Source organism: Aspergillus chevalieri, chromosome 2 (genome assembly GCF_016861735.1).
Source record: "Aspergillus chevalieri M1 DNA, chromosome 2, nearly complete sequence".
Lineage (NCBI taxonomy): Eukaryota > Fungi > Ascomycota > Eurotiomycetes > Eurotiales > Aspergillaceae > Aspergillus > Aspergillus chevalieri.
In genome coordinates this window covers 136,912-161,066 of record NC_057363.1, presented here as the reverse complement: position 1 = coordinate 161,066, position 24,155 = coordinate 136,912, and the positions used below count along the sequence as shown (strand labels likewise).

The window sequence follows — 24,155 nt, the reverse complement described above, 5'->3', positions numbered from 1 at the left end:
TGCAGCTATCGCATCGCTTTATGTCCGAAGCGGAAATGACATCACCGCCAACTTTGTCTACGAAATGGCATGAATTGTATAGAACCAAGAGATATTATGCTGACTTAGTTATGTAGAAATGCCTCATTAATATAGTAAACGTGACTTATTCTGTCACTCGAATTAGAAATAGTTGGCAAATATTTACACAGAGAATCGTAACATGATGATGACAGTAGTGATAGCAATGCAAAGAACCTGTATCAAGCCAGAAATGCAAGCAAAACGCGATGTCAAAGTAGCGCTGGGTTTGGAGAATCCAAGTTCGACGGATCCTGGCCAACTCCGGACAAAATACAACAGTAATGGATAGTAATAGAGGAGACGGTAATAAGGTAATGAGAATGGTTGTATGAACTGCCATTATCGCAATTGGACGTAGTTCCCTGCACGCATTCTAATCAGTCACCTGCATGATAAGCAGAAAGCAAAGGCTAGCAACTTACCAGGGAATTGTCCCTCGCGGCCTCCAACCTTACCGGTCCACCATTCATTCTGGTTGTCCGTCCGTTGCACGATTTCAATCACGTCGCCGGCCGAAAAGCTAAGGTCGCCGTGGGCCTGGGCTTCATAGTCGTACAGAGCCGTAACCGTCTCCACGGCTGCCCGGAATTGAGACGGCTTGGGCTTGGGCGGTGGTGGTGCCGGCTTACCCTTGGCCGCTGCCGCCATGCTACTGGCGCTGCTAGCACTGCTACCAGCAGCAGCGGCAGAGTACGGCGGCGGGGGGTGGTCGACTCCATCGGACGCGTTGTTTGGTCGTGAGTAAGTGCTTTTGTACTCGCTCCCGCCGTCGGAACCGAATTTTTCCTTTGCGAAACTGGGCTTTGCACCTGGGATGGGTGGCTTCGAGCCGGGACGACGGCCTCCAGTGGTCTTATAGTGGACAATAGTGAGCTCTTCCGTCCGCTCCTTCACGTCACCCCGCTTCTTCTCGAACGCCTCTTCGACATCCAGAGTAAGATCAAAGTAGCCAATATTCATGCCCTGCATCTTGTCGTGTAGAGTGTAGAAGACGTTCAGCTGCATGTAGTAGAAGGATTGGAACAGCGGACGGATGAATTCGGCCTCCAGAGCGAACAACTTCGGGAGCTCATCCTTAAGCAAGTCGTTGTAGTAGTTGAATTCTTGCGTAGCCTGTTCGACATCGCTTTCGGCCTTGTAGAGCGCCTTTTCATCCTTGAGCGACTTGTCCTTCTTATCCTGCAACTTCTTTAAAGTAGTGCGGTGGCGGTCGTAGTCGAGCTGCTTGTGGTCCCGTTTCACGCCAACCTTGCGGATCACCTTGATCACCTCCAGCAACTGGTCCGCAGGGCTGATGATCCGACTGTCGATCATATCCAGTTCGGGCGCAAGGGATTCTTGGAGCTCGCGGACGATGGCCTCATACTCTTCGCAGGCGTGAATGCCTTCGGGATTGCCTTCGATGGTGTACGTACTGGGATCGGAAGCGCGACCGGAGATGGGCTTGTATAATTCCGTCATGGCTTTGGAGAATTCGATTTGGTGGTTCAACATGCCTATACCGGATTAGCACCAAGAAACAAGTAAAAACACAAGACTAAATACCATTAATGGCATTGAAGTACTTCTGTGACTCATCGTGAAGCCTCTTGGTCTCCTTTTCGAGTTCCTGGAACCGACGTTCGGCATCACTGTAGACGGCATCCTTGGTGTGTTCGCCGATGTTGAACTTGGCCTTGAACGTCTGGGGCGCTCGTACGAGGCCCTTCTGGAAGCCTTTGAAACTCATGTTGGTATTATTCGATCCTTTAGACCTCCTGCACACGTAGAATAACGGAGTCGAACTTCTCTGGCGGTAAATTGTGGTGGTTCCGGCACTAGCGGTAATAGTTTGTAGGCACCCGACCCAGTGAATAAAACGAAAAGGACCGTGAAGAATCTAGGGAGAGACACGAAACCGGAGGACTAGCAGGTGGATTGGATATGGTAGGGCGACGAACGAGAGGCAAGAAGAGAAGAAATTAAGGAGAATGAGACGAGCTGGTGGGGAGAGAGAAGAAAGTCCTTGTTTTGTAGTCGCCGGCGAAAAGAGACCATACGGAGTTTAGTCTAATCTTCTAGTGAGTACCCAGTGTGGCTTAGCTATGACATAAATGCTGGGCATTAGGCCCCTTTATTTCTGGTATGCCATCCCGTCCATACAGGACTTGTGCTTGTGCATAGCTGGTATTATAACAGTGTGCTAACTGTACCTAGCCTACGATCTGCCTGACAGCTGCTTTCGACATGGAAATATATGTTAAAATATGCCAGTATTGATGGTCTCTCGTGGCTCGTTTATCCAATCCTGCTGTGGCGCAGTACGATGAAGTCATGACCGAATCAGGCAACAACAATCGTCAGGTGACTGCCATGTGCTGCATTGTGCATTACTGGGGTACTTAGTTTGATATTTCTGTTCCTACTCAGTAATAATGCACATAGAACAGACACTCTACGGAGTGCTGTATCCGGACAACTGCATAACTGCATCATCGCAGATTCCCCGGAACAATCCTTCCTCCGCTCGGACTCCGGAGAAGGAGCTCGGACGTCGGAGAATTCAGTAAATCCGGCGATTAGCAATCAGACGCTAGTGATATAACCGGATCCAAACTTTTCATCCGCCCGCAACAAATCTTCCTGACACTTTTTCCTTCTCCTCTTTTTCCCACCAACTGACCACTGCTCTACTTGCATGGTGCAGTTGTAATATTTTCTTTCTTTTATAATCATGTCCAGTGTTACACCATCAGTATTAAGACAGGCTTCGAGAGCCTATGCTCGTCGGTTGTCGACGCAGCATGGTTCCCTTTTCCCCCGGAGGGTGGCCGCCGCCACTCCGGTGACGAGACGCGGCTATGTCACTGAGACCAAGGCTGGAAATGCCCAGGTCTCGGTGGATACCGCTATCAAGCAGGAGCAGAAAGCTTTCATGAACCAGACCGGCGTTCAGCCGCAGAATGTCGATCTTCCCGGCTCCGGTGTATCCGGTGATGCTTCCATGAGCCCCTCCGCGGGGATATTGAAGCAGGCGACAGTAATGGACCAGGGTACCCGGCCCATTTATCTCGACATGCAGGCCACTACCCCCATGGATCCTCGCGTGCTCGATGCAATGCTTCCCTACATGACCGGCATCTACGGCAATCCCCACTCGAGGACACACGCCTACGGTTGGGAGTCGGAGAAAGCAGTGGAGCAGTCGAGACAATATGTTGCTGACCTGATCGGTGCCGATCCGAAGGAGATCATTTTCACCAGTGGTGCTACCGAAAGCAACAACATGAGTATCAAGGGTGTGGCTCGTTTCTTCGGTCGCTCCGGCAAGAAGAAGCACATCATCACTACGCAGACTGAACACAAGTGTGTCTTGGACAGCTGCCGGCATCTTCAGGACGACGGATTCGAGGTTACATACCTGCCTGTCCAGAACAACGGTCTGATTCGGATGGAAGATCTTGAGGCCGCCATCCGGCCGGACACTGCGTTGGTCAGTATTATGGCTGTGAACAATGAAATCGGTGTCATTCAGCCCTTGGAGGCGATTGGAAAGCTCTGCCGCTCCAAGAAGGTTTTCTTCCACACTGACGGTGCCCAAGCGGTGGGCAAGATCCCGCTCGACGTCAACAAGATGAACATTGACTTGATGTCCATTTCCAGCCACAAGATCTACGGTCCCAAGGGTATGGGTGCCTGCTATGTCCGCCGTAGGCCTAGAGTCCGTCTCGAGCCCATCATTTCTGGTGGTGGCCAGGAGCGAGGTCTGCGTAGCGGTACCCTTGCTCCCCATCTTGTAGTCGGCTTTGGTGAGGCTTGCCGTCTTTCCAAGCAAGAGATGGAGGTGAGTTGACTTTTCCTTTTTCGTGTGTTTGTCTTCTCCCTTAATTCTATCCGACGGCGATGATTATAAGCTTTATAATCATGCATGGCTTTCTGAATCTTGCCTTGATGGTAGCTACATACCATCAGGTATGTATTCAAGGCCCGTTATGACCGTAGCAGGGGTAATGAGTCGTCTTACATGTTTGATCTCTCATTGGTGTTGACACATTTATCTGTCACGGAACGGCTGCTAACGCATTGTCGAATAGTATGACCACAAGCACATTGAGCGCTTGTCGAAGCGCTTGTCAGAAGGTCTCCTGTCGATGGAGCACACCAACCTCAATGGAGACCCTGACCACCACTACCCTGGCTGCGTGAACGTGTCGTTCGCGTACATCGAGGGCGAGTCCCTTCTGATGGCCCTGAAGGACATTGCTCTGTCGTCGGGTAGTGCGTGTACCTCTGCATCGCTGGAGCCTAGTTACGTGCTCCGGGCTCTGGGTACAAGCGACGAGAGTGCCCACAGCAGTATCCGGTTTGGTATCGGCCGGTTCACGACCGACAGCGAGATCGACTACGTCTTGAAGGCCGTGCAGGCTCGCGTGCACTTCTTGCGAGAACTGAGTCCGCTGTGGGAGTTGGTTCAGGAGGGAATTGACCTGAGCACGATCGAGTGGAGCCAGCACTAATTTTCTCTTCTCCCTTTTTCCTTTCTCTGTTTGATTACGAGCGCTTTGGGATTATTGTAAACCTATTCATGTGGAAAGGCGTTGGCATGTGGAATACCACACTTGTAAGGATTGATGAACAGCACGTATAGTTAGCCTTTAGGTATTGTACAGATAATGACGGAATGAAGTCTCCTTGAATCAACTACTCTGTATAGATGTAGTGATTGAGCAGTATTGAGTGTCGTATATACAACAGCAGCACTCCGTAAAGGCAGTCATGCATTTCTGCATTGTAGGCGAAGATCAATCGTACTCGACAATTTTTCTATATGCAGAGGACCATTGTACGAGTATGCATACTTGGTGCTCTATAGAGCGCTGTTCTATAGATAGGCCAGCGTAGTCCAAATAAACTGCACCCGACAGTAGCAGCGGTCCTGGCGTGAGTGAAAGCGAGCAGTGGTTAGCGTCTCGCTTAGCATTCCACACCTGGGTTGTGCCCTTCTCTGCCGCCGACAGCCGGGCCCGTCCACCAATCACAATGGCTTCCGGTCCATTTTCTAGCACTCAGGCTAAGTCTCGCTAAATATGGCCCCCTCTCGCGGACACCCAATGGGGCCGATCAGTCATGCTTTGTCAGCCGTCAATGGCGCCATCCTATATCGGACTTGCTGCGGAGTTTATACCTCTTCACCGGAGATACTTGTAGAGTGCCATGGGAGTCTGTATATTGAATGTTGGTTTCATGATGACTCGAAATAGCATAATGCCGCTGTATCCGCGCGTCCAGTTTTTTACTGGAACTATACTTGCTCATAATGTCTTTGCCTCTACTACTACTGTCTCTACTACTACCAAGATCGACGTCAGCTGAAGATTGCCAACTCTATTGCCATTAACTACGGACTCCTCACGGCCGTAAATTGCGGGAATTAAAGGTCCAGGACCCCTCAGGAACGGATTCTACCGGTCCCAATCCCCGTTCCCCCTTCCCTTCCTGCTACACTCTTGGCCGGGCACGCATCATTTTCCACTCGCAGAGAAATTCTCAGAGTACCCCGTGCAGATTGCACTTAATAATAACTCACCGAAGGCGAAAAAAAAAGATCAAAGTTTCTGCCATCGGGACCATCCCGGAGATCTCTTATATCTTTTTCCCTCCCCCAGATAATCAGCTACTCGCTCCGTGGCAAGAGCACGTGAGCATCCCTGGTGATTGTCTTTGGTTCTGTTTTTTCTCTTGACAAGATTTGCCATCGACTTTTGAACTCGTTTGTGGTGGTACTGTCGTTATTTCTCTCTTTAATATACCCTCCTGTTTTAGACTAGACAGCATGCTCGCCCCCGTGCCGGAGCTGGCGGACTATGGCATCTCGCCCGATCATGGCTTCCTTCCTTCCGAGTTGCCTCTCACAACTTTACCAGATCCATACTATGCCAGATGGGAGGCAATTGCATCGAATCTACAGGGTTTGCTGTTGAGTAAGAGGATCAGAGAGACCGTGGACCGTTTACCAACATTGTCGACCTCGTACCTTCAGTCTGAGAGCGAGTGGCGACGGGCTTATGTGGTGCTGGTGTTTATCCTGCATGCCTATGTTTGGGGAGGACATAAGCCACAAGAGGTGAGTGCATACTGCACTTGCAATGATGCAATGATGCAATGGCTGACTCAATGTTTTTCAGAGAATCCCTCCCCAACTGACCATACCCCTGTTGGAAATCTGCGACCATCTGGAACTCCCTCCGGTAGCCACCTATGCTGGCGTGTGTCTTTGGAATTACAAACCCGTCTTCCCAGATGAACCCGCCGGACACCTCAACAACCTGGCCTCAGTTAACACCTTTACCGGATCGCTGGACGAACAATGGTTTTACTTGGTTTCCGTGGCCATCGAGTCTCGTGGAGGACCAACACTTCCACTGATGTTGCGGGCCATTTCAGCCGCACGTAAGGGTCAAAGTGGTGTCGTGACGGAGTGTCTGCATGAGCTGGCAGAGCGGCTGGATGATATCGGTGCCTTGCTTGAGCGGATGTACGAGAACTGTGACCCCTACGTCTTCTATAACCGGATCCGTCCCTATCTCGCTGGCAGCAAGAACATGGCAGAGGCTGGCCTCCCCAATGGTCTGCTGTACGATGACGGCAGTGATCCGAAGTATGGTCAGTACGGCGGAGGTAGCAACGCGCAGAGCTCGTTGATCCAATTCTTCGACATTGTCCTCGGGGTGGAGCATCGACCCACGGGCGAGAAACCCCAGGCCCCCGCGTCTGATAAAGAAGGAGTTGCCGGCAGACCGCGACATGGCTTCATCCAGGAGATGCGCTCGTACATGCCCGGGCCTCACCGGCGATTCCTGGAGCACGTCAACGCTGTCGCCAACATCCGTGAATTTGTCGAGGCACGCAGATCAGACAAGGCTTTGTGCATTGCCTACGACGCTTGTCTGTACATGCTCCGAACCATGCGCGACAAGCACATCCAGATCGTCTCGCGATACATCATCATCCAATCCAAGGGCGCACGGGAGCAAACACAGCCGGCAGCCCGAGGCAGTGCGAAGCCCCAAAACCTTGCCTCGAGTCGACCCGTCGATAAGAAGAAGCTTCGAGGAACCGGTGGAACGGCACTAATCCCGTTCTTGAAACAAGCGCGGGATGAGACGGGTGAACCGGCGATTGACGCATGGGCACGACGGTTGCTGGGAGACGCACCTGTGCCGTCGGGCTTTGCGGCGTTGAGTAAGATTGGGGAGAATTCGGATGGACATATCGAGGTGGTGGGATTATCAGGGACGTGGGCAGCTGATGAGAGTGAGGGTGGGATTTGCCATTGGTGATAGACATAGACCATCTTCCCTGTTTTGTTATTGTTTTCTTGTTCGTTTGAGCGTGATATGATACACCTGCTTCAGCCTTTTGGTTGATTTTTGACGTTTAACTGGTTTTGTCTTTTCTCAATTCTGCATACTGCATGTGGTTGGATGTGAATTCAGGGGCTCTGACAAAACCATACAATTCCATTCTTCTCCCATTTCAATGATGGCATGCATAAATGTTGTACAGTTATGTAGACGTTAATTTTGTGTCTATCATGACGCAATACTCATCCTTTTTGGAAATTCTGGAGAAAAGTCCGGAATCCACCCATGATACATTACATCACAACCATGATGTCATCACTTTCCTATACATAAAAGACATCTATACGACCATCGAAACTAATCAGATCAATTGCACTATACAAACTACTTGACGTATAACACAAACAAGAACACAATCACAATGGCCGACAACAACTCTTCCACCCTCAAGTCCTACGTCGACTCCGCCACCGGTCTCGCCCAGCGTGCCGTCGGTGCAGTCACCGGTAGCACCTCTACTCAGGTACGCCCACTCCCCTTTTCTACCTGTATACTGTATCCAGAAGAATGAAGACCTAACAACCGCACAGGCCGAAGGCCAATCGACCCAAGACCACTCCAAATCCGAACATGCCGCAAGCCACGACACCGCCAAACTCGGGCACGTAACCGCCGACCCCCAAACCGGCGCCACGGCCCAGGATAGTTCAACTCGCACCACGGGCTCGTGGGACCAAACCGTCGGCTCGGCAAAGGAGTCTGTCGGCAACTTCATTGGAAATGAGAATCTGCGCCGGCAGGGCGTCGAGCAGAATGCTGCTGGCAAAGAGGCGGAGGCCAAGGGGCAATTGAAGGATCTGGGGGAGGGGGTGACTGATCGCGCGCAGGGGAAGTTGGGGGGAATTGGGGCTGCGATTGTCGGGGATAGGGAGGAGGAGGAGAAGTGGAGGCAGGTTCATGATGAGGGGAAGGTTAAGCAGAGGGGGGCGGAGGCGGATATTGATAAGAAGGGGGGTTATTAGAAGCTATGAGATGGGTTTTATCGGTTATGAGTTATGATACCTGGTTCCTATTGTTTTTGTATAGGTTAGTATGATATGCATGGATCTGTTATGATATCTTATCGCTACCTTGAGCAGGTGTAGCCCTATGTAGAAGCTAATACACAGATACGGAAGGTGATGTATCAGCAAGCGATTAGCTACCTTTTATGGGCATGACCTACTTCTCATGCTATTATGATCCAGCATGCATGTGATTCATGAATCTATGGCTGACCCGGAAGGTAATGTAAGCGGAAGGTAATGTACATGGAAGGTGATCTGAGGAAGGTAATCCATCACCACTCGTATATCCAGGAAGGTAACAACATCATCTCCGGTATTTGTAGAATTGATTACCTTCTATATACTTGAATACTGCTAGAACTGATATTATAAATACCGACCCTCCAATCTCAACATCCTCTCAACACCAACAGCAAGCCAACCGACACAACATACAATACCAACTCAAAACAAAATCAAACAAAATCAAACAAAATGTCACTCGATCTCTCCCTTCTCAACTCTCCCACCCAAAGCCAATCCTTCTGCAATGATCTCCTCGCTACCCTCAAAAGCCGCGGCGTTGCCCGCCTCACCAACCACGGCATCCCCGAAGAAACCATCAACAAGCTCTTCGACATGACCCGCAACTTCTTCGCCGCGTCGCACGAGGACAAGATGATTGCGAAGCATCCGCCCGAGTCGACCCCGAATCGGGGATATAGCTATGTTGGACAGGAGTCTGTGGGCAACATCAGCGGGTTCGAGAAGGGTGTGTCGCAGGTGAAGAGTGTGAAAGACATCAAGGTAGGCTACCTGCACAGTATCTAAAAGAAAGAGGCTAATAATTGATAGGAAACATTCGACATGGGCTCCCCCACCGACACCCTCGTCGACAACATCTGGATGCCCGAAGACAAACTCCCCGGCTTCAGACACTTCATGGAAGACTTCTACGCGCAATGCTTCGCCCTCGAGAAAACCATCCTCATCGCCCTCGCGCGCGCCCTCAACGTCCCCGAATCCCAACTACTATCCCTCCACTCCGCTGCTGAAAACGAATTCCGTCTACTTCACTACCCGGCCATCCCAGTATCGCTGCTCAAAGATGGTACTTCCACGCGCATCGCCGAACACACCGACTTTGGAACCATCACGATGCTCTTCCAGGACTCGACGGGTGGTCTGCAGGTCGAGGACCAGATGTGTCTGGGCACTTTCCACGGCATCGAGTCGAATAAGACGGATATTATCCTGAATATCGGGGATTCGCTGCAGAGGTTAACGAATGATACCTTCCGCGCTGCGTGCCATCGGGTTACGTATCCGCCTACTGTGAAGATCAATGAAGGCGAGGGCGAGAACGAGGACGAGGTTATTCCGGAACGGTACTCGATTGCGTACTTTGCGAAACCGAATCGGAATGCGTCATTGTTGCCATTCTCGGAGTTTGTGACTGAGAGCAGGCCGTGTCGGTATGATGATATGACGGCTTGGGAGTATAATAATTTGCGAATTACGAAGTTGTATCAGGCTGCTTAGTTGTATACTTAGGGAGTGGTGTACAGGGTCTACAATAAATTTACTATGTTTGTTTTTATTTAGCTGCCATATGCTATATCGATGCTATATAGTCTTTCAATGATACTGCGGACATTTTCTCAATATAAGCCAGAATGTCACGGATAGTTCGATGTTGTCAGCGTATTCCCCTGATTGTTTAGGGCAGTATAAAACCCTCTCGAGAGATACGACATAGATTCTCAATATCGTCCGTTCCACTTTTGTGTAAGAGATTACAAACAGACAGCACAGTAATTCCTGAATCGTATTGCCAGTAATGACATGCTTTCGGATTCGAGATAAAATCGGACGAGAGGGGGAAGGATAAAACGCTCGAAAGCGCAGCTCGTCTAACACATCATGCTTCCTATTGAGGGCTAGAGAGTAGTCACGACCAGACTGCCGGTTGCTATAACTCTATGGCAAACAAATATAGACTGTTTGATATGACCGGAAAACAAACAGAAACATTAGGGCAAAGACTCAAATGTCAGTGTGAGCAACCGGGCTCAAGTGTGCTTTGGGCTTTCAGTAAGTCGCTTGCGTACCGTACATTGACTTCACGCAGTGCTTGAAAGAAGCGCCAAGGGATAACAGGCAAGCTTGCTACATTCTATGAAGGATATATGAGCGTGTCACTTTCTTTTAGTAGTTGGAGTACAAGAGCGCACTCAGGGTGATATGGCATCAATTACGGGAGAACTCGCCTCCGCGTACAGGTCCAGAATCTGCTTGTTATGGTCGCCGTCTGACGATCTTGCAATAAAAACAATGATCATGTCTATTTGACCAAACTTGGTAGTAAGTCGATTCAAGTGTTCAATGCTGTTCAACGCAACCGTCGCTAATGGTTTCTCTCAGTCGATGAATACAGTACCGCCGAATCTGAACTGTTGGTTAGGTAAAAACCATGTGGCCCGACACTTCCGAGTCCGAAGAGTCCCTGGTCTGTCCGAGGTCTTGAGATGCCCGGTGCTATGAGCTGGCAGCTCCTGCTTGCAATAACAGCATTGAACTGGCATGATACAGTCGATGAGCGAGCCCCTAGTTATGTCATAAAATCTTTCAACATCTCCACCAGCGACACGGAGTTATGAATGGGCCAACCCAGTCGTTGATGGCCATCATGGTCGCTACTCCCTCTTCATGATATCTCTTGACGTTCCCTTAACCCCCATTATCGGCTACATACCGCGTCCCAGTTGCTTTCTTAATCGATGGGAAAAGATAAGAAACACCCATCCTATGCTTATTTGGCTGTACTTTTCATAGTAATCGGTTCTGCGTGTATGGGAGGCTTTCAATGAAGCGCTTGTGCCTCTCTTGGCTCCCATCGGATAATCTGGTGATAGGAATGACAGTTTCAATTCAAAGAGTGTGACAATATCTTAATTGAAATATCTCATGCTGGTCTACGGGGGAAAATCCGACTGTTTTCTCGACAGTCATCGTATTGGACGGTTCCGTTGCCCGAGGCTAATACCTTGGTATTCATGACATCGTCAGGTACTTGGCAGGTCTTGGTCTTAACATAATGCTTCGTATGCTCTTTATGTGCGAGTCGTTCTTGGCAGATGAGGTCTTCTGTTATGTGCGACATGAAGCAATGAGCCCACTCATCGGTGCCGGGAACTTCGGTATTGATATTTTAAAGAAATGCTTTAGACCCGGAAGTCCATATACTCTGAGATCGTCCTCTTGGCCGAACTGATGTATGGACTTCGTTTGTATTGCTTTGTAGAGAGTGGAAAGGTTCATTATCCTCAATCCCAGAGAGAAGCTCGAGAACAGACTGTAACCGGCATCTGTAAAGTACCTTGGCTCACTAATGATTCAGCCCAACAAGAGTTCTACAAGGACATGTCAGCGTTGCAATACGACTAAAATGGGCGAGCAAACTCCTAATTACGTTGGGAATATTGGCCAGTAATAGTGGGTAGATGACTCATGCCCTAGTCACGTCTTCGAAGTCTTTGGAGAGCCTCACGAGGGACCATCAGTCTGCCAAAAGGCCATCCTAGCCATCCATGATTATGATAGCCCCTAGAACTTCTTGTGGCAGCTTGTCAGCATCCCCCTGATGGTGGTCATTTCTCCACCGCCAGGATTGCGGCTCATGCCCCATGGGGCCATTCTCCTGGACGTATCGCTGGCGTGTAAATTGGATGCTCCAACCTCCATTGCTTTCCATGACCACGTAAAAGTATCACGCAGGGTCAAAAAACAAGATAAATTCAAATAATTATCCAACGTTGTCTGACACAACGGTCTCCGGTGGGCTCCTCAGATTTTAGCTGGACAATTACAGAAGAAAGCATTATACATTATGGATTTGAGATAAGCAAGACATCGGTGTCTTCAAATAGACTGATCAAGTTGTTTCAAAATGAGCACGATGATTTGTCTCGCTTTGTGCCTAATGGTATGTATCAAAGCTGCTCCGATGTCTGACGGTCTGATTGGGGTTATTAATAGATGGGTACGTCAAGAACAAGTGATACAACGTTTGGTAGATAGGACGAAAAGAAAGGAGATGGTAGGGCACAGGGCTGAACCGGCGGTGGTATTACCGACCAAAAAGGAAAGTGCTGGACCATGCAATCCTATTTTGACTTGAAAGTCCGATTCTGCAACTGCCAAAAACAGCTTAAAACATGGAAAATTCACTGGGGACCATGGGTGGTGGAGGTGACATTGACGCTGGGCTGTCTTTGTCCGTCGGGCTTGATATTGTTCTTTGCCGTCGGCGTTGATATTATTGTGATCCAACTCGACGGGGGCGACGAGAGACAAAGAATGGCCTAAGAAAGACTCAAAGAATCCTCAATCGTCTTTTCTCGAATGGATGTCTTTCTGTCACTGATTTCATCCTTCTCTTCAGCTCTTGATATTGTTAAATTCGCGCTTTCCATCATGTCGGCGCCGTATTGTTTGTTTCGGCAGCGCTATAGCACCGTGATGACTCGCTGGTTGAGTTCTTCACTGCTGTCGAATTCTCCTGTTTGAGGCCTCTATTTTTCTCGAAGCTTTGCCCTTCGAGCTATTCTCAGCTTCTTTTATCCGGACGTTTCCCTTCTCATCTCTCTCCAATCCGATCTTCTAACCCATACACCTTCCGCTGGTTATCACATCTACAGCTACCTGAACCAACATCATGGCGTCGGAAACAACTCAAAGCTTCGGCAGCAACGGCTTCGACCCGTTTGAGCAGAACATCACCATGCACCAGGCAGATGGCACCCCGTTTCTCGTGCCTGTGAACTCCGTGGATGCGTGGCTCCAGTACTGCATCCGCATCTGCATCAACTACGGTTGCCAAATGGGCGCCTCGGCCGTCCTGCTCATCGTCCTCATACTACTCACCAGAGCCGAGAAGCGTTCCTCTGCCATTTTCTGGTTGAACACCCTGGCTCTAGTCACCAACGTTGCCCGCCTGCTCTGCCAGCTCATCTATTTCACCGGCCCTCTTGTCCGCCTGTACCCTATTTTCGCCTCAGACTACTCCAGGGTCCCCCAATCTACCTATGCAGGCTCGATTGTAGGTGCTGCCTTTGCATTCCTTGCTGTCGTCTTCATGGAAGTTTCCTTGGTCCTGCAGATCCAGGTGGTCTGCGCGACTCTCCGACGCTGGTATCGACTGATGCTCCTGGTGGCGTCTACTCTCGTGGCCATGATTCCTATTGGATTTCGCTTTGCTTTGCTTGTGATCAATTCGATGTCGATCATGGATCTCGAAGTCATTTCGTCTACTTGGCTAGAAAACGCCGCCAATGTTGTCGTTACTGTCAGTATCTGCTTCTTTTGCACTGTCTTTGTCGTCAAGCTGGGGTTCGCTATCAAGTTACGCAAGAAGCTTGGTGTGCGAGAGTACGGTCCCATGAAGGTTATCTTTGTCATGGGATGTCAGACCATGATAATTCCAGGTACGTCCCTATTGCTGTATTAATAAATGACCATTTCACTAACCGGACCAGCCATTTTCTCGATCCTGCAGTACATCGTCCACGTCCCCGAGCTCTACTCCAACGTCCTAACCGTCGTCATCATCTCCCTCCCTCTCTCCTCCATCTGGGCCGGTTACACCTTCGAGCAAAAAAGCCGCGTCGCCAGCCGCACCTCCGACTCCCACCGCCACCTCATGAATTTGAACAGCTACAACCCCATGAGAACAAAGATGTTGTCGACGTCGCTTTCTACCGATGCCACGGCGAGGAATAGCATTGATGCGAATGCTACGTGCTACGTAACGCTCAGCCCGACTAGGCAAATTGATCCGGAGTTGTCGAAGTATGGGATTTCGGTTAAGCATGATTATTCCGTGCAGAGTCATCACAAGGATGGGGGTGAAGTTTAAACTGAAGGCTTCACTTGATTAGGTCAGATTGGGTGGCGTTTTTCTTTCGCTGGTGCGGTAATTTGAAAAGATAATACCCCTGTATTCTAATGAAATAATAATATCCATGGCATCTCATTTAACTCGTTAAATCCAGTATGTAGCGTAGCTACAGCACAATGGTATGTCCTCTATAATACATTTTGAATATCGTACAAACCGTTTACTTAGCCAAAAACTGCTGAAAAGCCTTATGCTCAATAACAACGTTCCCAACAGCCTTAAGTTTCTTCCGTCCCTCCTTCTGCTTCTCCAGCAACTTCCTCCGCCGACTGACATCACTGGCATGCAGCTTCGCCAGCACGTCTTTCCGATACGGCTTGACCGTTTCACGCGCCACGACCTTCTTGCCAACGGCAGCTTGGATGACGATTTCGAACAGCTGACGGTCAACATGCTCTTTGAACTTGGTCACCCATTTCCGGCCCGTGCGATCGACTTGGCTTGCGTGCATGACTCGCGAGACGGCGTCGACGGGCACTTTGTTGACGAGGAGTTGTAACTTGACGATGTGTCCGGCGCGCCAGCCGGAGTCTTCGTAGTCGAGACTGGCGTAGCCTTTAGTGGAGCCCTTGAGTTTGCCGAAAAAGTCGTCGACGAGCTGGGCGAGGGGGAGTTGGTATTTCAGGATGACCTGCGTCGAGGTGAAGTAGTCGAGGCTTTCTTGCTCGCCGCGGTTGGCTTCGCATAGTTCGATGGCCTTTCCTAGATATTCGTCCGGGAAGGTTAGGGTGGCTAGGACGTAGGGTTCTTGGATCTCGGCGACTTTGCCGCGGAGTTCGTCTTCGTCGGGGAATTTGGCCGGGTTGGTGATTATGTCTTCTCGGCCGTCTTTCCAGAGTACCTTTACGGGTACGGAGGGTGGTGTGATGATGATGCTGGCTCCGTGTTCCTGGCGTAGACGATCTTCGAAGACTGAACAGTGCAAGGTACCCAGGAATCCCAGTCGGAAACCTGCACCAAGGGCTTCGGAAGACTCCTTCTGCACGTGAATACTTCTGTCGTTGAGAATGAGCTGGTTGATGCTGTCTTCCAGGTGCTCGAAGTGGTCCGCATCCACGGGGTAAGCGGCCACGAAGACCATTGGCTTGGGCTCTTCGAATCCAGGAAGTGGTTCCACGGCTTCCTCAGATCCAACCGTTGTGTATGTATCTCCGATCTTGGCTTCCTTGCTGCGCTTCATTCCCGGATTGAAGAAAATGTATCCCACCTGGCCTGCGCGTAGGACTGTCTGCGATGTCTCGTTCGGGTACATGATGCCAACTTCGCCGACGTAATACTTGATGCCGGTTGCAAACGATACCACTTGTTGACCGGGGCGAAGTTCACCGTCGAAGATGCGAACCAAGCAGATGACGCCTTTGTACGAATCATACCACGAGTCGACCAGAAGCATCCGCAACGGTTTCTTACATTCACCTACGGGACTTCATTCTGTCAGCTACATTCCTAAGCGAATAAGACTGGAGATACGCACGCTGGAATCTTCTCAACAACGGTGGGAAGCACTTTGGGCACATTCAGCCCAGTTTTAGCCGACACCCAAACTGCATTGTCTGTTTCCAGCTCAAATGAGTTCTTCATCTGTTCAAGAGCCCGCTCAGGCTCAGCCGATGGCAGGTCGACCTTATTGAGAACCGGGATCAACTCCAATCCCTGAGCAAAAGCAAGGTAGAAGTTCGCAACAGTCTGCGCTTGGACACCCTGGCTCGCATCGACTAGAAGCAATGCACCACCACAACTGGCATAACTGCGCGACACCTCCGCACGGAAATCCACATGTCCCGGTGTATCGACCAGATGCAGCAGATAGTCCTCCCCGTTGTGGTTGTAGATCATCGTACACGTCTGCGCCTTGACCGTAATACCGCGTTCTCTTTCAACATCCAGCTTATCCAGCACTTGCTTATTCGTACCTGGCTGGATCGTGCCCGTCAATTCCAGAAGCCGGTCGGAAAGCGTACTCTTGCCATGGTCGACATGTGCAACGATGCAAAAATTGCGATATCGTTCGATCGGGATCGCGGCGATGCGCTGTTCGAGTTCACCTAGCGGTTTCGCCGCGTGAGACCGCGCTGCTTGCCATAAGGATGTGTTGGTGAAAGATCTCGTTGTTGCTCTAAGAGCTATGCCGGATGGCAGCGACCTGGCGAGGCTTCTCGCAGCCAGGCAAGTTGGTGCTGCGCGCAGCCATCTGGCTAAGTGCAGGCATCCTCGCATCGGGATTTCTGCAATGGCATGGGAATAACCAATATCTTTGTTGTCAGTAGGTGGTGGCCGTTGAATCTCAACCGGGAGAAAAGTTGGTGCGGCTCTGCGGAGAAACGAAAAAGGCGGAAAATCGAATTGCTGCGGCGACTATCGGAGTAGTAAACAAAACACAGCAACGCACGAGAAGTCATCAACTCGCCATTTCTCACTATATACGCCATGGGAGACAAGGACAAGTCTAAGGTTCACAAGCTGTCCCTCAAAGGTGAGATTGCAGTCGGTGTGGTCGCACAGTTCAGGATGCTCACACAGTGCAGGGTCGGCCAAGCTCGTGGCCGAATTCGTGAGTAACGCTCAATCAGCCACTGGGGTGGCAGGATACTGATCAGGAAAAACACAGTTTGAGTACTCGATCAATTCAATCCTGTAAGTGATTGTGTGGAAGTGCAATGATGGCTTGTTCTCATGCGACCCAGTTTCCAGCGAGGAGTCTACCCTCCGGAAGACTTTACAACGTGAGTTCTCACCATTCGTATCTACTCGAAGAAGAATCCCTGACTGATCACCTCTAGTGTCAAGAAATATGGCCTCAACATGCTCGGTTCGTTCTCCTTTCTCGCCCGCAGCCACAGTCACCACTAACCGATCCAGTCACCTCCGACGACCAAGTCAAAGCTTACATCAAGAAGATCATGTCTCAGCTGAATAAATGGATGGCGGGTGGAAAGATCTCGAAACTCGTCGTGGTTATCACCAGCAGAGAGACCGGAGAACATGTGGAACGATGGCAGTTCGATGTACGCCCGCCCTTCCGAGACAGACAACAGAAACAGCATCTGACACAAGGGTGATACTCAGGTTGAGATATTCAATAAGCACAAGCGGAGCAAGTCGGCTCAGAAAACGGGCGATAAGGAGAACTCGGGGTGCGTTACACTATTACGCTAATAAACGCTATTCATACATCGAAGACTAACATCGATATTTTGCAGTGACGCCGAGTCCGCAGCTCCCATCGAGAAGACCGAAAAAGAGATCCAAGACGAAATCCAAGCAATCTTCCGCCAGATCACCGCGTCCGTTACCTTCCTCCCCGTTCTGGACGGCGACTGCACCTTCAACGTCCTGGTCTACGCCGATGCGGACTCCGAAGTGCCGGTTGAATGGGGCGATAGTGACGCCAAAGAGATCAAGAACGCTGAAAAGGTGCAGCTGAGAAGCTTTAGTACGAATAATCACCGGGTCGAGACGTTGGTCAGCTATCGTCTGGCTGATTAGAGTGACAAAGGGGTGTTTGCGGTTGGCGTTCTGGATTTATTTACATTTTGCATCTCGGGTTTCTTTATTTGCATTATTCTAGGATCTATCAATAATGATTGATGTGATATGCGTGCATTTAAACACGCTTTCGATCTAAGGACTATACCAAGGCAATTGCTCCATCTTATCAAACCATTCATTCCCACTCCGTCCCCCATCCCACCGCACCAAATCCTCAACAACCGGCTCCAATCCCACATCAACAAAAAGCCCATTCTCCATTCCAGCCTGCCATCCTCGCTTCACCCTCTTCCCCGCCAACTCCGACTGAACGCCATACCGGTCCCGTTTCCACAGACTAATCCCGCTCTTCTCTTCACCTGCAATTAGTGATTCCACAAGCGTCACGCTCTCGGGAGGATTAATCCCAATAAGAGCAACTCTCCGATTCTCCTCATCTTTTCTGCTAGGAACAGTGACGGGTACCAGTCCAACTGCCGGAAAATGGAAATCTATGAACCTCTTCCGCTTGAACTCGTGCGTTACAACCGTAACACGCGCCGGATAGGATCCTGTATAGAATCTGAACCGGAGTAGAGAGAATAGCACGTTCTGGTATGAATCCGTCGCGTGCGTTTCTGTGGTTACTTGCGAGGGATTTATCCGTTGCGAATAGCCGAAGTAGTCGTTGTCTTTCACCAGGTACTGAAATTCATCAGTTACTCCCTCCCTCTTTTCGTATGTTTTCGGACGGTACGTACCATATACGACTCGCCCTCTGCAAGATCCGTCCTCCCTCTCTTCGTAGGTCCCCTGAATCAATTAGAATGAGGACCTGATCTCGATGATATTGGTCAATTGGCCGTGCGCATACCCCGAAAACACAAGTAATCCACGCGGATAATTCGCCAACGCCTGCAATCCGGCCTTGGCATGTTCCGTGAATGTTGAAGTTTCGCCTCGTTGGAATGGTTCTATGGCCCTATGGTCTTGTCAATTATGGCCAATCCCATTGTTGGAGTAATCATGGAATTTACGTTACCATTCATCTTCGGATAGCCCGCGAGTAGGACCCCCGAGATATATTGCATGGCAGCATACGATGATGAGATGGTTGCAGCGCTGTTGTTGCATCTTGCTTGATAGAGGCCAGAGTCGTTGATTGAGGATCTACGTGACTGCGATGACCGCTTGCTGGTATTACCTAAGCCATATATCTAGTTAGGTTAACTAACTATCTGTGTGTGAAAGACTGAGACAGAAACTCGTATTCATCAAATAACTGCATATTCGTAATTCCGCCTAGATATGCCAATTAGACGCCACAAGATGACAACTACTATACAATCAACCTGTCCCGAAGAGATCCAGACGCCTAGTAAGAAATGTTTGCGATGTGCTCCTGTAAAAATGCCAACCAATAAAGATAGAAAAGCAAAAGCAAAACGCCTCTTTCAATTATGATGAATTGATGATGAGTTGATGATGAATTGAAATAGAGGAATGGCTCACAGCGCATATATTCATGCCAAATTTTGAGAGAGAATGGTGCAGATGGACAGTGCGATGCTTGTACATAGCATGTCGACGTACAAGTCGAGTATGTGGAATCAACATGATTATGATATATGCAAGGATGCTCTAGTATCAAGTTCGGATGGAAGGTCGAGTATCAAGAAGTTTCGAGTCGGTATAAAGCACGGAGGGTGAAGAAAACTAGATGAGAGGATCGTGGCGGAACGTGCAATCGTCGCCCTTTAGGCACTTGCCCTCTTTCCAATATCGACACGGAACTATTCCAACCTTGGGCTGTTTCCCATAGTCAGTATTATGCTCAGTTCGGGGAGAACCCGTATGACTTACGTGTTTCTTGTGGGGTCCATTAGGCCGATTCCGTTTGGACGAGTTGAATTTCTCATCACCAGCGCCATCAAACCCGCTAGTCTCGCGCATGCGCTTGCGCTCTGGGTCTTCGTAGACCTGGCTCGGAGGTTTAGGACCGCCTTGGTTCTGGTTGCTAAGCTGGGATATGATAGCGGCAAGGTTCGAAGCAATGCCAGGCTGCGACTGTGGAGCCGGAGGGAAGACGGGCGGCGGCTGCATCTGATTTTGAGCATTCATGATGGACAAGATATTCCCAAAGTCCATGCCCTGTGTTGCTTGTGGCTGGGGCATAGGAAACTGGGGCATTTGCGGCAGCGGTGCCGGCGCTGGTTGCTGGCGGAACATGTTCACTGTTCGCTCGAGGTCAGATGTGGGCGCCTGCGAGACTGGCTGCTGTGGGGGAAGAGGTTGGGCTGGCTGTTGCGGTTGTTGCTGCTGGGTTGCACTTTGGATGATCTTCAGCAGGTTGGAGATATCGAACTGGTTCGTTGGCGCAGCCGGCTGCGCAGCGGGTGCCGGCTTCGGGTTGACGTAGGCGAAGTACCGTTCTTGTCGAGCCTTGACATGGTCGGGCAGTTCACCAAATTGCTGCACATCGGGGACAATCTCGTCGTCACTAGGCGGAGGAGGTTCTTTTGGTGATGGCGGTATGTCGGCAAGCGAGGTATAGAACACCATAAGGGTAGTAGCTTCTCGGTGCTCCTGCGCTTGCTTTTCTGGGCTAGTAGGCTCTTGGGTACCTCCACGCTTGACATAGTTCCTGGCACGATCATCTGGTGTAATATCGGCATTATCAATTTCTAGATCTGTTAGCAAATAAAATTAGGGGTGGAAGCTTCAATGATCGCATACCAGACGGCTCGTGGTAGCCAAGCAGATTCTCTTCTTTGATGCCACCTTCATCTTCTTCGCCCAGTTCATCAAGGCCTTTGTGCAACCTAAGGATGCGACCTTCGCCTTTCACGTCACCAGCCTGTCGCTGTCGACGATCATCAGGGCCAAGCTCCTCTTCAGGGTCATGTGTGAAGAGGCGGACTTCAGTCAAGGAATGATCAGGCTTCCAGCTAACACGTAACCTACGGCGGCCTTCCTTTCGGAGTCTTTTCTTCCGCTCCTCTTCAGTCTCGGGGGGCTTATCCTCAGTAGGCTCAACAGGACCGGGATCTTTCGGCTTGTCAAGATCTGCCATGATATCACCAAGTGAGAATGCCGGTTTGGGGGGAGGTGGACCCGCTTCTCTCTTTTTCTCAGTAGGGACACTGTTTATTGTTAGCATGTATACGTTGCGGTGGTCATGATGGATTCTTACTTCGTCTTCGCCGCGGCAGCCGCGGCGGCCCTCTCTGCATTTGAAGTCCCAGGTCTTTTCTTGGCAGAGCTCAAACTTCCAAAGAGGTTGGTTGGCTTGGGGGCAACGATGTTGGCCTTAGGACGTGCAGCGGCTGCTGCCGTTGCTTTGGCGTCCTGCCCTGTCTCCTGTGGACGCTTGGCCGTGGCGCCATTGGCAGTACCGGTGCTTCCAGGATTCTTGGTATTCGAGGTGACGACCATTCGTTTGGCGGCAGGTTGCACGCTGCCTTCTTTGCTTTCACCGTCTCGAGGACGCTTCGAACCAGCCGCTTCGACACGAGACCCATTGGTGGCTGTAGCATCGGGAGTAGTATTCTTGCTGGGCGAGTCTTCCTTAGACCCTTGTTTGCGCTTCGTGGATGCAGCAGCGTTCTCTTGAATTTTCTTTGCAAGATCCTTGACGGTTTGGCCACCCTTCTTTGAGAACCTTGGGAGCAATTTGGCAACGTTGGTTTTCTGAAGCACGTCCTCATCCACCGTGACAAATTGAGAAAGCAACTGAATTGGGAACATTGTTAGCCTCCTTTCCTTAAGAACGTAAACAATCTACTAAATAATCTACCTTCAGTATGTTGACTGTCAATGTTCCGTCAACATCGGCTGCTTGATGACGGTCCAGCAAGAATGAATACATGGCAGAGACGGCCATGGGGTGCTCACCCAACCTAGAAAATGTTAGTTGAATGAAAGTGAAAAAGAAAATGAAAATAAAAACAGTCACGGCAGTGTATGTGAAGTAGAATGAAGGAATTTGAGAGCCATGGTTTTCCCAACATCACTCGTTTAGACGAATTTCTGTTAATGGTTCAACAGCGTATCCTCATGATTGGACTATGCAACCATTCTAGTGGCTGGGTTGCAGAGAGAGAGAGAGCAAGAGCATTTAAGCCCTTTTTCTGTTGTCCCGAGTCGCAGGAACGTATACTGAGGTACGTATTGCCCGTGGACCGCGGAGAACCATGACCCTCGCCCTTACTTAATAGCCAGTTTTAAGGAGGCATACTGAGCATCCACACTATGAATATTACAGGGGGAGAGGCTCTCAATTCGCTTCAGTGTTCTATAATCATGGCACAAAGCTGCCATGGGTGTGAGAAAAACGATAAGGAAAAAGACATACTTCTCAACAATCATCGGGTGGCCCATTTCCAAAGTTGTACTGACAACCACATCCATAAGGCGCCGTTGAAAGACAACTTCGTTCTTCAGTTGAGTTGCCTTGTCGTTTTCACCCTGATTCTCGGCCGTCTTCATGGCTTGAGAAAGTTCTTTCCACGTATCTCTTACAGCCTTGACAACGTTCTTGAATGCGACCAGCGCATTCTTGACTTTTTCGGCATTTGGTGATCTGTTACGTGGTGACCAGACAGCCCGAAGGGCATCATATCGTGCAGCACCAAGCGGGTCGCTGGGACGAGTTTCTGGAATCGGAGAGAGTTCTTCGGGAGGAAGTGTAATCTCGATGTCAGAATCATCACTATCAGAGCTGGAGGACGACCTGTCGCCTGCTTGTTTACCGACTCTTTTGGCCTGAGTCTTCGCTTGTCTCTGAGCCGCGGTTTTCTTCTGAGGGTCCAATGGTTTCTTGTCTGGTGCGAAGGCTGGGGCTGTTTCAATCAATTAGCACATAAAGATGAGGAATCACGGATTTCTAAATTACCTTGTGAATTGTCGATAACTACCTCCACCGTTGGGAACTGAGATGGAATAGATTGGTTACCAATGGCATGGTGGTTTGACGGTGGCGCTTGCAGGTCATTCCGGTAATAATTGAATGGCCTAAGGGGAAAGTTAGTTTTGCGTTGTTACCTTCAAGAAACTTGAGAAAAGCAAAACGAAAGAACATACTTCGAGTTGTTAGGCCGTTCAAAATCTGCCGGACCTAGATAAAGGAAGTTATCGTTGATGGGTGCATGCTGCTGATTCCCGGATTGGTGAGGGGTATTAAGAAAGAGGGGGTTGATTGTCTGCTGGCTCGTTCCAGGGTCAGAGAAACCATTGGGGAAATTTATCGGGGTATGCTGTGTTCAGTCAGCTAAAGACCATTATACAAGGTCCATAAGACTGGAGGCATTGCCCTACCGAAGCTTCTTCAGGGAATCCAGCAGGGATTGAGTATTGGTTGATGGGGTTCTGCTGCGCATTTGACTGGTATGGAGCGGCGGGTGTAGGCTGTGAGGGAGTTGCTCGTTGTGAGGACGGCTGTGTCGAAAGTTGCGAAGGAAAGAAGTCTTGTGGGAAAGGAATGGCGTCGAGGGTCGTACTATCCGACGGAATCGACTGTGGATCGAAAGCAAGCTGCGACTGCGGAAATTGGTGGACTTGAGAATATTGCGGTTGCACTACTAGTCCCTGCGGTTTGGAAGATGGCATCAATGGTTGATATAGAGGATTGGGTTGCCATGGCTGGGGTGTTGGCGAGTAGATTCCATGATTCTGCTCCTGGTGACGCGGAAACTGGTTTCGTGGCTGCGGTTGCTGCTGGTGAAAAATCGGGTGATCCCAGCTGATGCCAAGTGGCTGCTGTGAAGGAGTCGGTTGCTGTGGCAGCTGTGACTGTTGCGGAAGTTGCGGCTGCTGCTGCTGTTGTTGCTGGAGATCTGGTGCGGGATAGAGTGAATCGAGGGTATTCCAGTATTCGGGAGGGAGCGAGCTGGCGGTGACGGAGGAACGGGGTAATCCGGTCGGGGTTTGCGATGGAGTCTGATCCATCCTGGATTCTTTTTCTCCCTCAAAAGAGAGGCGAAACGGGAATTCTTGTATACGGACGACTGTTTAGAAGCGGCAGTAACCCCAGGATCTCAGGTCACATGCAGGCACGTGCAGTCGATTCCGTATTGGGAATAGCCGAGAGGGTGGGGTATTCAACAGCGCACCGTGATTGGTTGGAGCTAACTCAACGGCGGTGCAGGTGGTAGTCCGTAGTATTCACAACACAACTGGCAACGATTCAAGATTGTAATAAGGCCTGGTTGGACAAGAAAACAATATAGAGAAAAGAATAAGTAATTTGCCAGAATTGTTGTATAACGTGTACAACGT

General features: G+C 50.0%; 10 protein-coding genes across 10 annotated transcripts; 6 read left to right on the top strand and 4 right to left on the bottom strand.

Moving 5' to 3' along the window:
• Positions 1–402: 402 nt before the first annotated feature.
• Positions 403–1,792, bottom strand: ACHE_20067S (amphiphysin; the record flags this gene model as incomplete). Its single annotated transcript, XM_043284328.1, has 3 exons — positions 403–425; positions 486–1,559; positions 1,609–1,792. The coding sequence occupies 3 exons, from the start codon at positions 1,790–1,792 to the stop codon at positions 403–405; spliced, it is 1,281 nt and encodes a 426-aa protein (XP_043133131.1).
• A 984-nt stretch (positions 1,793–2,776) lies between these two features.
• On the top strand, positions 2,777–4,559 carry NFS1 (IscS subfamily cysteine desulfurase; the record flags this gene model as incomplete). The annotated part of the gene is made up of 2 exons (XM_043284327.1): positions 2,777–3,886; positions 4,137–4,559. 2 exons carry the CDS (start codon positions 2,777–2,779, stop codon positions 4,557–4,559), a joined length of 1,533 nt encoding a protein of 510 aa, XP_043133130.1.
• A 1,316-nt stretch (positions 4,560–5,875) lies between these two features.
• Positions 5,876–7,382, top strand: ACHE_20065A (indoleamine 2,3-dioxygenase; the record flags this gene model as incomplete). The annotated part of the gene is made up of 2 exons (XM_043284326.1): positions 5,876–6,166; positions 6,228–7,382. The coding sequence occupies 2 exons, from the start codon at positions 5,876–5,878 to the stop codon at positions 7,380–7,382; spliced, it is 1,446 nt and encodes a 481-aa protein (XP_043133129.1).
• Positions 7,383–7,827: 445 nt separating this feature from the next.
• On the top strand, positions 7,828–8,428 carry ACHE_20064A (CsbD family protein; the record flags this gene model as incomplete). The annotated part of the gene is made up of 2 exons (XM_043284325.1): positions 7,828–7,929; positions 7,997–8,428. The coding sequence occupies 2 exons, from the start codon at positions 7,828–7,830 to the stop codon at positions 8,426–8,428; spliced, it is 534 nt and encodes a 177-aa protein (XP_043133128.1).
• A 519-nt stretch (positions 8,429–8,947) lies between these two features.
• On the top strand, positions 8,948–9,994 carry ACHE_20063A (isopenicillin N synthase family dioxygenase; the record flags this gene model as incomplete). Its single annotated transcript, XM_043284324.1, has 2 exons — positions 8,948–9,259; positions 9,308–9,994. The coding sequence occupies 2 exons, from the start codon at positions 8,948–8,950 to the stop codon at positions 9,992–9,994; spliced, it is 999 nt and encodes a 332-aa protein (XP_043133127.1).
• Positions 9,995–13,169: 3,175 nt separating this feature from the next.
• preB (alpha-factor pheromone receptor STE2) lies at positions 13,170–14,369 on the top strand (the record flags this gene model as incomplete). The annotated part of the gene is made up of 2 exons (XM_043284323.1): positions 13,170–13,938; positions 13,990–14,369. 2 exons carry the CDS (start codon positions 13,170–13,172, stop codon positions 14,367–14,369), a joined length of 1,149 nt encoding a protein of 382 aa, XP_043133126.1.
• Positions 14,370–14,571: 202 nt separating this feature from the next.
• GUF1 (GTPase GUF1) lies at positions 14,572–16,628 on the bottom strand (the record flags this gene model as incomplete). The annotated part of the gene is made up of 2 exons (XM_043284322.1): positions 14,572–15,835; positions 15,886–16,628. 2 exons carry the CDS (start codon positions 16,626–16,628, stop codon positions 14,572–14,574), a joined length of 2,007 nt encoding a protein of 668 aa, XP_043133125.1.
• Positions 16,629–16,838: 210 nt separating this feature from the next.
• MAD2 (spindle checkpoint protein MAD2) lies at positions 16,839–17,897 on the top strand (the record flags this gene model as incomplete). Its single annotated transcript, XM_043284321.1, has 8 exons — positions 16,839–16,884; positions 16,937–16,962; positions 17,020–17,045; positions 17,096–17,134; positions 17,192–17,220; positions 17,271–17,416; positions 17,478–17,545; positions 17,612–17,897. 8 exons carry the CDS (start codon positions 16,839–16,841, stop codon positions 17,895–17,897), a joined length of 666 nt encoding a protein of 221 aa, XP_043133124.1.
• A 135-nt stretch (positions 17,898–18,032) lies between these two features.
• Positions 18,033–19,013, bottom strand: ACHE_20059S (DUF218 domain protein; the record flags this gene model as incomplete). Its single annotated transcript, XM_043284320.1, has 4 exons — positions 18,033–18,584; positions 18,641–18,692; positions 18,754–18,861; positions 18,922–19,013. 4 exons carry the CDS (start codon positions 19,011–19,013, stop codon positions 18,033–18,035), a joined length of 804 nt encoding a protein of 267 aa, XP_043133123.1.
• A 582-nt stretch (positions 19,014–19,595) lies between these two features.
• Positions 19,596–23,825, bottom strand: ACHE_20058S (uncharacterized protein; the record flags this gene model as incomplete). Its single annotated transcript, XM_043284318.1, has 9 exons — positions 19,596–19,688; positions 19,743–20,563; positions 20,616–21,022; positions 21,073–21,611; positions 21,676–21,778; positions 22,234–22,720; positions 22,774–22,892; positions 22,962–23,134; positions 23,196–23,825. The coding sequence occupies 9 exons, from the start codon at positions 23,823–23,825 to the stop codon at positions 19,596–19,598; spliced, it is 3,372 nt and encodes a 1,123-aa protein (XP_043133122.1).
• Between the last annotated feature and the right edge of the window lie 330 nt (positions 23,826–24,155).